The sequence below is a fragment of the Triticum urartu genome, chromosome 2, assembly GCF_003073215.2.
Source record: "Triticum urartu cultivar G1812 chromosome 2, Tu2.1, whole genome shotgun sequence".
NCBI classification, from domain to species: domain Eukaryota; kingdom Viridiplantae; phylum Streptophyta; class Magnoliopsida; order Poales; family Poaceae; genus Triticum; species Triticum urartu.
Genome location: NC_053023.1, coordinates 696,518,112 through 696,530,211, shown reverse-complemented (window position 1 = coordinate 696,530,211; position 12,100 = coordinate 696,518,112). Strand labels below are relative to the sequence as shown.

At 42.1% G+C, this 12,100-nt stretch overlaps 1 protein-coding gene across 1 annotated transcript; it reads right to left on the bottom strand.

The window, feature by feature from the left end:
• Nucleotides 1–10,473: 10,473 nt before the first annotated feature.
• LOC125534185 (phylloplanin-like) lies at nt 10,474–11,845 on the bottom strand. The gene is made up of 2 exons (XM_048697465.1): nt 11,596–11,845; nt 10,474–11,095 (listed from the first exon to the last, which is right to left on the bottom strand). The coding sequence occupies exons 1-2, from the start codon at nt 11,762–11,764 to the stop codon at nt 10,740–10,742; spliced, it is 525 nt and encodes a 174-aa protein (XP_048553422.1). The 5' UTR covers nt 11,765–11,845; the 3' UTR covers nt 10,474–10,739.
• Nucleotides 11,846–12,100: the final 255 nt, after the last annotated feature.

Here is a 12,100-nt window from a genome sequence, read left to right as displayed (position 1 = left end):
GAGAGGCAGGCAGCGCCCCCCCCCCAATGACTAGTCCGAATTGGACTAAGGGGAGGGGCGGCGCCCCCTCCTTCCTTCTCTTCCCTCTTCCCCTTCCTTGTCTCCTACTCCTACTACTTGGAAGGGGAGGAATCCTACTCCCGGTGGGAGTAGGACTCCACTCCTTTATATACGTGGCTAGGGGGCACCCCATAGACACACAATTGATAATTGATCTCTTAGCCGTGTGCGGTACCCCCCCCCCTCCATCATAATCCACCTCGATTATATCGTAGCGGTGCTTAGGCGAAGCCCTGCGTCGGTAGCATCATCATCACCGTCACCACACCGTCGTGCTGACGAAACTATCCCGTGAAGCTTTGCTGGATTGCAGCTCGCGGGACGTCATCGAGTTGAACGTGTGCAGAACTCGGAGGTGCCGTGCGTTCGGTACTTGGATCAGTCGGATCGTGAAGACGTACGACTACATCAACCGCGTTGTGCTAACGCTTCCGTATTCGGTCTACGAGGGTACGTAGACACACTCTCCCCTCTCGTTGCTATGCATCACCATGATCCTGTGTTTGCGTAGGAATTTTTTTGAAATTGCTACGTTCCCCAACACAAACCGGCTGGGGGGTGAATATCACAACCTCAACTCGTTTTTTAACAAACTTGGGATCACACATCATGTGTCTTGTCCTCATACACATCAGTAGAATGGGACCGCTGAACGTAAGTATCGTCATCTTGTGGAAACTGGCATTACTTTATTAGCTCATGCCTCCGTTCCTTTTAGGTTCTGGAGTGATGCTTTCTCCACTGCCTGTTTTTTGATCAATAGGTTGCCCTCACGACTACTGAATATGAAAACTCCGCTTGAACTCTTGCTCAATGAAATCCCAGACTACACCTTTCTCAAAGTCTTAAGGTGTGCATGTTAGCCTCATTTGCGTCCGTATAACAAACATAAGCTAGAGTTTCGGTCGAAAAAGTGTGTTTTCCTTGGGTATAGTTCCCTTCACAAAGGGTACAAATGCCTACATGTTCCCACCAATCGCGTCTACATTTCTCGTGACGTTGTATTTGATGAGAATGTGTTCCCCTTTCATGCACTTCTGAACAACCCTATCACTCCTCTGCCAGACGTTTCTTTTACTACACCTTCGCCTGATCAATTTGTGGATGTTGCAAATGCTCCTGTGTTGCTTCCTAACCATGCTGCAAGTGTTGGATGTGGTCCTCGTCTTGAGCTCCTTGAGGAACAGGCACCGACGGATGCCCCGGATCCGGACGTCGATCTCATGCATGGGGCATGCATACCGGGCGGCACCCATCAACCCGCGGGAGCTGCAGCCGCAGCCGCCTCGCGGGCATCGCCCTCGCCTGCCTCGCGGGCATCCCCGCGCCTGCCTCGGTGGTGGCCTCTCCTGGGTCGGCCGCTTCCTCGCCTGGCCCAGGGACTGCCTTGCCTGCGCCGGCTCCGGCTCCCGATGGGCCGGCCTCGCAGGGCCCAACACCGCCTGCCTCTCCGGTGCCAGAAGGCTCTGGCGTGAGCCCGGGTGGCTCAGCCTCGCCTTTGTCGTCGCCTGCGTCGAGCCCGGTGTTGCAACCACCTGCTGCTGCTCCTCGACCTCGCACACGCAGCCAGACAGGGGTTTTCCAGCCAAAGATCCATACCAATGGAACTGTCACGTGGCTCGCCGCTTACATGGCTCATGCTGCTGAGCCTCGCCACTTTCAGGCTGCACTGAGCATTCCTCACTGGCGTGCCATGATGGCACAGGAGTTTCAGGCGTTGCTGAAGAATGACACTTGGCAGCTTGTTCCTCTAGTATCTGGGATCAACATCATTGATTCTAAATGGGTGTTTAAAGTCAAGAGACATGATGATGACTCCATTGAACGCTACAAAGTAAGGCTAGTTGTTAAGGGTTTCAAACAGAGGTATGGTCTTGATTATGAAGACACATTCAGTCTAGTTATCAAACCCACTACCATTCGTTTGCTGTTGTCCCTTGCTATTACTCGGGGATGGTTTCTTCATCAACTTGATGTGCAGAATGCTTTCTTGCATGGAGTCCTGGAGGAGGAGGTTTATATGCGTCAGCCGCCAGGGTTTGTGGATCCTGCACGTCCTCACCGTCTCTGTCGTCGTGTTAAGGTGCTCTATGGGCTCAAGCAGGCTCCCCGTGCATGGCATGCACGTCTCGGCTTTGTTCTGCGGGCGCTTGGGTTTATTCCCTCCACTGCTGACACATCGTTGTTTCTTCTTCAGCGTCCTGAGGTTACGATGTATTTACTGGTCTATGTTGATGATATCATACTCATCAATTCCTCTAATGCTGCTGCAGATCGTCTTGTGGCTGCTTTGAGTGGTGATTTTGATGTTAAGGATCTAGGTGCTCTACACTTCTTCCTTAGACTGGAGGTTTCACGGTCTTCTACTGGGTTAACTCTTACTCAAGAAGTATTCTCTGGACTTGTTGCGTCGTGCCGGCATGCTGAAGTGTAAACCTGCCAGTACTCTGATGTCTGCCACTGATCGGTTGTCTGCTCTTGATGGAGACCCTCTTTCACCTGATGATGCTACTGAGTACCGCGGTCTTGTTGGAGGTCTGCAGTATCTTACTATCACCAGACCAGATGTCTCTTATGCAGTCAACCGTGTCTGTCAGTTTCTCCATGCACCCAGGACATCTCATTGGTCAGCTGTGAAGCGTATCCTGCGTTATATCTGTCTCACTGTTTCTTATGGTTTGCTCCTCCAACCTGCGCCATCTTATGAGATCTCAGCCTTTTCAGATGCAGACTAGGCTGGTAGTCCTGATCCAGGGGGGGGGGTATGCAGTGTTTCTTGGTTCTAACTTGATTGCTTGGAATGCTCGCAAGCAGGCTAGCAGTGGCTGATGCAACGGTTGAGATCATTTGGGTTCAGTCCTTGAGAGAGTTGAGAGTCTCTTTAGCTCATCCTCCGGTACTTTGGTGTGATAACATTGGTGCTACATATTTGTCATCTAATCCGGTGTTTCATACTCGGACGAAACACATTGAGGTTGACTCACTTCGTTCGAGAACGTGTTGCACAGAAGCTACTTAGCATCAAGTTCATCTCATCAAAGGATCAACTTGCTGACATCTTCACGAAGCCTCTTCCACAACCATAGTTTGTAGGCTGCAGGCGCAATCTTAACTTAGTTTGTACTTCAGGCCATAGTTAAGATTAAGGAAGGGTGTTAGACTATATATGTATATGTAGACTTGTTTATACGTAGACTTATATATACACCTTTGGTACTTATATATAATGAAATAGCCGCACCCCCTTGAGGTGTCGAGCAGTTGCCCAATATTCTCGTTTAACACTGAGTGTGATGGCTTATGCTGCTGCATGGATCCTCCTTTTATAGGCGTGCGAGGAGGCCAAGTTGCAGGGGCCGCGGTGTAATACGACTAGGTAGCCGCAACGCTTGCTGGTTGCACTGGTTCACGGTGCGCATGCTTGCAGTGTCGTGGCTGCGCACGCTGCCGTCCGCGTCGGGCATAGGAAGGATCCAAAGCCCCGGGAAATACACTTCGCATATACCAACTTGGCCCAAACGCGCGCATGCTCCAAAGGAGCAGGGGAAATCTCCATCAGCTCAGTTCACGGGGCAGCGCATGCATGCATGTCAAGCTAGAGATTTCTGATCGCGAGAGCTACGAGGGCGTGGCCACGCCGGCCTTGTTATTGCCAAATGATGAATGGGGCCAGATTCATCAGTTGGATCAAGCAACGGATAGCATGCATGCGTATTGCGTAGCGTACCGCTCCAGCTTAGCCAGATAGATAGCCTAGGGCGCGCGCGTGATCCGCGAGCGTACTCGATTGGCGCATGCGTGTGGAATTATTGATGATTTTTGGTTCATGCAGACGAAGGGAGAAACTATGTATAGCGACGTCCTTGTAAGTCGGAATGAAGGGAAATTATTAAACCAGGAACCTCCCAACAGGTCAAACGACCAGGCTCGAATGCTCTCCAGGTCTGCTTCATGTGGGCTTTTGCAGCCGGCCAGTACTACCACACTACACTGACACAAATTAAAAGGAAAAAAATAACACTCAGCGTTACCCTCTGTTTCAGTAAGCAGGACTGCGTCACAAACTCACGATCACTGTGATAACTGTGACATGAGGCCGGCTGCTATTGCATTAGCCCCTCAGCCCACCACGATTTGGACCTGGCAAGACAATGGTACAACACAAGCCCAGGTCCAGAGTTGACACCAAACATCATCCACACGAGCAACAAACCAACGGTTACCCCTTAGGGGCCTAAATATGATGACGGTTGAAGAAAAACTTCGCGAGATTGTCTTAAAGAAAAGGTTACCCCTTAGGGGCTGCCGCAAGGGTCCAGTTTGTGGCATGCAAGCGCGTCAAGGGGAGCGTCGAGCCGTCGCCATGTGTCGTGTGCTGGGCACGCCCTCTTTTTGGTTGTTTTCATTTTTGCTAGCGTTTTCCGGGTTTTAGATGATTTTTTTTGTGGAGGGGGGGGGGGGGGGGGGGGGTCGGCTTTTCGGTTTTTGCCTGGATTTCCCTAAGTTTTTGAAATATTTGTTCCTTTTTTCTTTTGTGAAGCACAAGTGTGCTTGTTGAAAAAAACAAATTTGTGCTTCCTCGAGAAGCACAGCCTGTGCCTCCACGGGAAGTAAATCAATGCTTCTGTGAGAAGAACAACCTTGCTTCCCCGAAAAAAAGGAAAAATCAGATAGTATGCTTCTCAAAAATGTGAACATTGCAACCATGCTTCCGTGCTCCGGCTTTTTTCTTCAGGTTATTTTCCGGTATTCATTTCTTCAGATTTTGTTTTTATGGATTTTTTTCTCGTTTTATTTTTGGATTTTTCATCAAAAAGTTCGTCAAAACATATTAACATAATATCTAGTTTCGGAGATCTCATCGCAAGGAATCCAATGGTGAAAACAATTCGGTATTTCGATGCACAGTTCAAGAGATAAAATATTTCCAATAAACAAATCTACAAAAAAAAGAAAAAAAAACTCACAGGTTGCGACAGGTGGCACACATGCAGTGCACCCACTTGTCGGCACTTAAGAAGGTTGCATGGGTTAACCCTTAAGTAGTGATTTCAAACATCCACACCACGATAATTCCACCACTTCCCTAGAGATACTAGGCTCACAGAAATTTGTTGAGATAGTAAGTGCCCTCGATTTGGAGCCTCCTGCTGTCTCGAGCCTGTGGGGACACTAATTGGGTCCGTCTATAAGTGTGTGTTGTTGGTTTCATGTTTTGGGTTTTGTTTTTTTCCATCTATGTTTTACTTTTCATGATTTAGCACTTTTTCATTCATGAACATTTTTAAAAACTGTAAATATTTTTAAGATACTAATATTTTTTATGAATTCATGAAAATTTATTCGCATATATTTTTAAAGTTCACAAATTTTAAATTAGTGAAAATTGTTTTTGTTTGAGAACCTTTTAAAAATTCACATATCTTTTTTAAATCATAGATTTTTTTAATTCATGAATATTTAAAAAAACACCATTGTATTCTAGTCCACAAAATTTTGAAAATCTATGAACATATTTGATTTAACAAACTTTTTCTAATAAAATTTAGCTTTTTTGAGCTAGCAACTGAGTGAGCAGAGAAAAAGCTAAACAAGCGAGTGGTGAGGGGCCGAGTTGAGCAAGCCCTTCATGGGACAGCCCATGTGGGGCGTTATCATAGCAATTCTATGTTTATTTGTGGAGAAGTAGATCTCAAGTGGCTCACACAACCATCATCGGCTGACACCAAGGCCGAAACATGGAGTCATCACAACCATGCACCGAACAACTCCACTTCCCTCTCATAATAAATATTGTCTCCAATAGCAATCTACTAGCATGCTAGAGAAAAAAAAACACCGTCATAACATAATTTAAACCTGAGCAAACGGAGATAAAACCAAAACAAAACAGGAAGACCAAAATAATCTATTGGGGTTAATTCATGAGAAGTATCACGAGTGTACTACCAAAAAGTCATATATTTCGGAACAAAGGCAAGTAGATAAAAAGAGCGCTTTAGCTACTTGTAAGTTGCCTGAATTTTAAATTTGGGTCAGCCGATTTTTTGGGCCGTTGATTTTAGCTTTATGATTCATGCTGCATTTTCCCCCTATGCTGCTTGTTGCACTGGGCTTGTTTGTTTTGACTAACTGCATATTTGGGCCAGTTGATTGCCACCAGGCTGAAGCCCGTTAAAAGCGCGATCCAGCCTTCATCTTTCCCCCTTTGTCTGTTTCTTTTGTGGTTATTTTGCTTCATTTTCTATTTCTGTTTTCTGTTTCTATGAGTTTTTATTTTTCTTTTCTATTCCCTTTATTAGTTATTTTTTATTTTGTGGGCTGTTGGCCCTCCCCTCTAACTCTTAGTTATATTATGTTTTTATTTATTTTTGTTTGAGTTTTTCTTTTTCTTTATGGTCAGTTTGTTTTTATTTTGTGGAATTTTTGGATGTTAGGTTAGTGTAAATGTATACGCACAATAGTATAAAGTACATGGAAATATCGCACTGTTATATAGTTATTCTATGCATACTGTAAAATGTGCAATTTCAGTGCAAAGTGGTGTGCAAGCTTTTTAATTATTTTTCTTTTTTAAAAGGATAATACCAATGTCACTAATTCATTTTTCTATAAAACTTCATTATTTTGATATATTTTTTCTTAATTTCTATATTCTACTTTAAGTTGATAACAATGCCACTAATTCATTCCTCCCGAGGAAACTTTTTTTTGCAAAAGTTCCACTATTGTATGCTTGCTCTTGCATTTTTAGAAAAGCGCAATTTGTGTGTATATTTTTTATTGTTTGTTTTAGATTTTTTTTGTGTAAGTATAAATGCAAGTACTAAATAATATGTGTGTAAATTGTAGCAGAATGTGGAATTTCTATGTAGAATTTTTGGATGTTGGTTCGGTGTAAATGCATATGTACGAATACTATAAAGTACATGGCAAGATTGTATTATTACATTATTATTCTTTGCATACTGGAAACTGTGCAATTTCAGTGCAACGTGTTGTGCAAGTTTTTATTTCTTTTAACGGGTAATATCAATGTCACTAATTCATTTTTTCTATAAACTTCATTATTTTCATTATTTAGTTATTGTTATATTTTTCTATAAGTTAATAACAACGTCACTGATTCATTCCTCCTTTGGAAACTTTTTTGTGAAAGTTTGACTATTGTATGCTTATTTTTGCATATTAGAAAAAAGCGCAACTTGTGTGTATATTTTGTGCAAATTTTGTTATTCTTTGTTTTAGATTCGTTTCTCTATGTGTAAGTATAAATGCAAGTACTAAATAATATGTCCGTATCTTAAAGTAGAATATGAAAGTTGCACTATTATATGCTTATTCTTGCATTCAAAAAATGCAATTTCATTGCAAGTTTTGGAATGTTCTTCTTTTTCATTTGCTTTCTTTTTCAAGGGTTTCGTTTCTTTTCAGAAAACTTCATTATTTGGATTTTTTTAATTTTTTTTCTTCTGAAAGGGTAATACCAATGCCACGAGTTCATTCTTCCATAGAACTTCATTTTTTATTTTATTTTTATTTTTTATTTTATTTTCTTTTGTAAGGTTAACACCGATGTCACTAATCCATTACTCTTTAGAAAACACTTTTTTGGAAATCTCACCATTATATGCTCATTTTTCTGTAATCTCACTATTATATGTTTGTGGTGAGTAGTTGACTGATATTTGTGTAGCATGTTATGTTCTCATTATCTCTTTTTATATAGATGAGCTACGTGGACGGGGATGTGTTGCATTTGGCCTCTGCATATACGTGCATACATACATAGGTATGCTTGTAATTTACAGTTGCATATGACGCTGTTTTGCATGTATGCATGCGCTTGTTGACAGCAATTAAGTGAATGTACGAGTTGCATATTAGGCATTGATACGGCAGCATCATGGAGGGGAGTCATCCTTGCATGCATTAGCTTCGACGGTGGCGTCATTACTTGCTCCTAGTAGGCACGGCCCAAAGAAATCAGTCAAGTACCTCTTTGTTCCTTTATGTTTTTATTTCTTTTTGCTTTGGTTTTTTGTTTTTCTTAAGGGTCAGTTTTTTTGATTTTTTGTGGAATTTTTGGATGTTAGGCCAGTGTAAATGTATACGCACAATACTATAAAGTACATGAAAATATCGCCCTATTATATAATTATTCTATGCATACTGCATTTTGTGCAATTTCAGTGCAAAGGGGTGTGCATTTTTTTTAATTATTTTATTTTTTAAAAGGGTAATAGCAATGTCACTAATTTATTTATTTCAATAAAAGTTCATCATTTTGGTTTATTACTTATTGTTTTATTCTTATTTAAGTTAATAACAATGCCACTAATTCGTTCCCCCTTAGGAAACTTTTTTACGAAAGTTTCACTATTGTAATTCTTGCATATTTGAGAAAAGCGCACTTTGTGTCTATATTTTGTGCAAATTTTCTTATTGTTTGTTTTAGATTTTTTTTATAAGTACAAATGCAAGTATAAATAATATGTGTGTAAATTGTAGTTGAATACGGAATTTTTGGATGATGAATCAGTGTAAATGTATACATACAAATACTATAAAGTACACGGAAATATTGCACAACTATATAATTATTCTTTGCATACTGCAAAATGTGCAATTTCAGTGCAAAGTGGCGTGGAAGTTGTTTTTTCTTTTAAAGCGTAATATCAATGTCACTAATGCATTTTTCCTCTAAAACTTTATTATTTTCATTTTTAGTTATTGTATTATTCTTCTTTAAGTTAATAACAATGCCACTAATTCATTCCTCCTTAGGAAAAAAATTGCGAAAGTTTCACTATTGTATTTTTATTCTTGCATATTTGAAAAAAGCGCAATTTGTGTTTATATTTTGTGCAGATTTTGTTACTATTTGTTTTATATTTGTTTCTCTGTGTGTAAGTATAAATGCAAGTACTAAATAATATGTTTGTATGTTATAGTAGAATGTAAACATTGCACTGTCATATGCTTATTCTTTGCATATTAAAAAAAACAATTTCAGTGCAAGTTTTGGAATATTTTTCTTTTTCATTTTTGGTTTTAAAGTGTTTTATTTCTTTTCAGAGAACTTCATTATTTTGATTTTTTAATTTTTTTATTTCCTTTCTTATGGAAGAGTAATTCCAATGCCATGAATTCATTCTCCCATAAAACTTCATTATTTTATTTTATTTTAGTTTTCAGTTTTTTTGTTTTGTAAGGATAACACCAATGTCGTTAATCCATTCCTCTTTAGAAAACACTTTTTTTGTGGAAATCTCACTATTATATGCTCATTTTTCTATAATGTCACTATTAAATGTTTGTGGTGAGTAGTTGACTGATATTTGTGTAGTATGTTATGTTCTGTTTATCTTTTCTTTATATGAGCTACGTGGACGAGGATGTGTTGCATTTGGTCTCCGCATATATGTGCATACATACATATGTATGCTTGTAATATATAGTTATTTATGGCGTTGTTTTCCATGTATCCATGCGCCTGTAGACATCAATTAAGTGGATGTACGAGTTGCCTATTAGGCATTGATGCGCCAGTATCATGGAGGGGAGTCGTCCTTGCATGCATTAACCCGGCGGTGGCGTCAGACTACTCATAGTGGGGAGTATCATATAATAGTATCATGCATATGATACTAGTGTATGATATTAGCTTCACAGTGCATAGTATCACAGCATAGTATCATAGATAATCTTATTTATTACAATGCATGACACAAAGTAGCACATCATTTAATATGATACGGTATCTATCTATGTCACTCTAACCATCTCTCTCTTCTTTAATACTCTGCCACATGAGCATGTTTACTATTCTCAAGTGCATGATACTAGCTAAGATACCGCCCCTATGGCCAGGCTCATTGCTTGCTCCTAAGAGCATGGTTAATAGTACAGCCAGCTGAAGGTTGTATGGTGTTGGCATGTTATCTATAACCCATTTTATAGCCGACAAGTACAATAGAAAAATATAAATATTTGCTACTTTATTAATACATGGCCCACCTTTCACTCACACAGTACCTAAGAGCACATGCTGAAGCTGGCTCTTATTCTGTAGCCGGCTCCTCTTCTCTCTCCTCTTATCTCCCCTCCATGTCAACAGAAAAATAATATTTGAAGTCTTATAGCCTGCTTATATAAGCTTATTGTATTTGCTCTAATAGGCACAATCCAAAGAAATTGCAAAGAGGCAAAAGGTGACTGACCCAATATGATATTAAGTCGATTGGCATGTAGTCAATCCCTAAAAAGAGTTAATTTCATGAGCGAACAATGGCGTGTTAGCCTTTAGTAATACACAACTTATGGCGTTAGACTTGACTTTGTACAGATACCACGGAGAAGTGAGCTGATAAGCAAGTGACCAATCACAATGTCAAAAGAAGAAGCAAGTAATTAATCACATAGTACGATCACAGACGTAGCTTTATTTTTCACAAACGAACATAGATCACACGACACACTCGGAGTATTACGTGATATGCTTACTTTTGTGCTTCTTAGAAGCGGTAACACATACCACATGAGTAGATTTTACATATAAAAATAACGCGGAAATCTTTGACCATTGGATACTTTGGTAGGTTGGCAAGTACTGTAGTATAGGAGTATTATTTAGGTTCGCCATATCATCGATCGACACGCCGATTGTAGTCAAGCATCTAGACGACAGAGAAGGGCAATGGGATGATGTTAAGGATGCCGCCGAGGAGGCCGCCCACGATCTGGCCAATGAGGCCAATTAGGCCGCCAAGCCCCCCGAGGCCGCCGCTGCCGCTGCCACTGCCACTGTCAATACCCAGGAGCTGCACGGGTGCGGTCAACGTTCCGGTGACGCTCGCTAGGGACGCGTTGCATGCGGCCAACGGGGTGAGCACCACCACCTTGCACTGGTTGCCGAGTAGAGGGGCGAGCAGCGACGAGGTGGCCGGGCCCATGTTCATTGTGTACGTTCCGCTGCGGTCCGCCGTCGCGCTGGCCATCACATCACGGCCGCACACCATCTGCACAGCGGCGTCTGTCGGGAGCAAAGATGCAAAGCAAACGTAAGACGACGGTTGAATATAATTGTTACTAGCAAGATGCTCGTGCGTTGCACGAAACATCAAGATGCATTTTTTTTACAAAACATCTGTTGTGATTGATCCATGCAGGAGTAATTCAATGTGTAAAAACTAATGATATCTCGGGAAAGAGGAGAGATAAGGTGGGGAGGAGTGGAAAGTGGTGGTGATTGGTGGTCGAATTGAACGGAGGCATGGGAATGGACGACGCTTTCTTTTTTAATTGCTCAACAATAAAGTTGTGGGAGATAAAGATGAACGAGGGAAGGCCTTATGTGCAATTGTGGAGAAAGCAACGGGTATCTTTTTATAAAATTATCATAGTTTGCTTTCTATCCGTCATATATAGATCGGACGGTTTATATTGCAAGATAGCAGGTACACCATCATCATCAACTTAATTTTTTTATAAGAGTAGAGATAGGTGGCTACGGAGGCTGGCAGAGGTCCTTACTCGGGAATGGCGGAACCGTGGCTGCGTTGATGGAGTTCCCGGCGCTGCATGGCACCACGCCGGAGATCATTGCTAATGGCGGCTGCTTGCCCGCCGCCTCCGTACCGTGCGGCGCCAGGCTGACGGCGAGGACCAGGAGGGCGGCGAGAAGAAGGCTCTTGGTTGCCATTGGCTTGGATCCGCTCGATCGATCTGTTGTTGTTGTATGTGTGAGAGGATGTTGTGATGTGCTGAGTGTGGTGGCTTATGCTGCCGCATGGATCCTCCTTTTATAGGCGTGCGAGGAGGCCAAGTTGCCGCCGTTCAACACGACTAGGTAGCCGCAACACTTGCTGGTTTCACTGAATCACTGTGCGCATGCCGCATGCTTGCAGTGTCGTGGCTGTGCACGCTGCCGTCCGCGTCGGCCGTAGGAAGGATCCAAAGTTTCAAGCAACTTGGCCCAAACGCGCGCATGCTCCAAAGCAGCAGCAAAAATCTCCATCAGCTCAGTTCACGGGCCAGC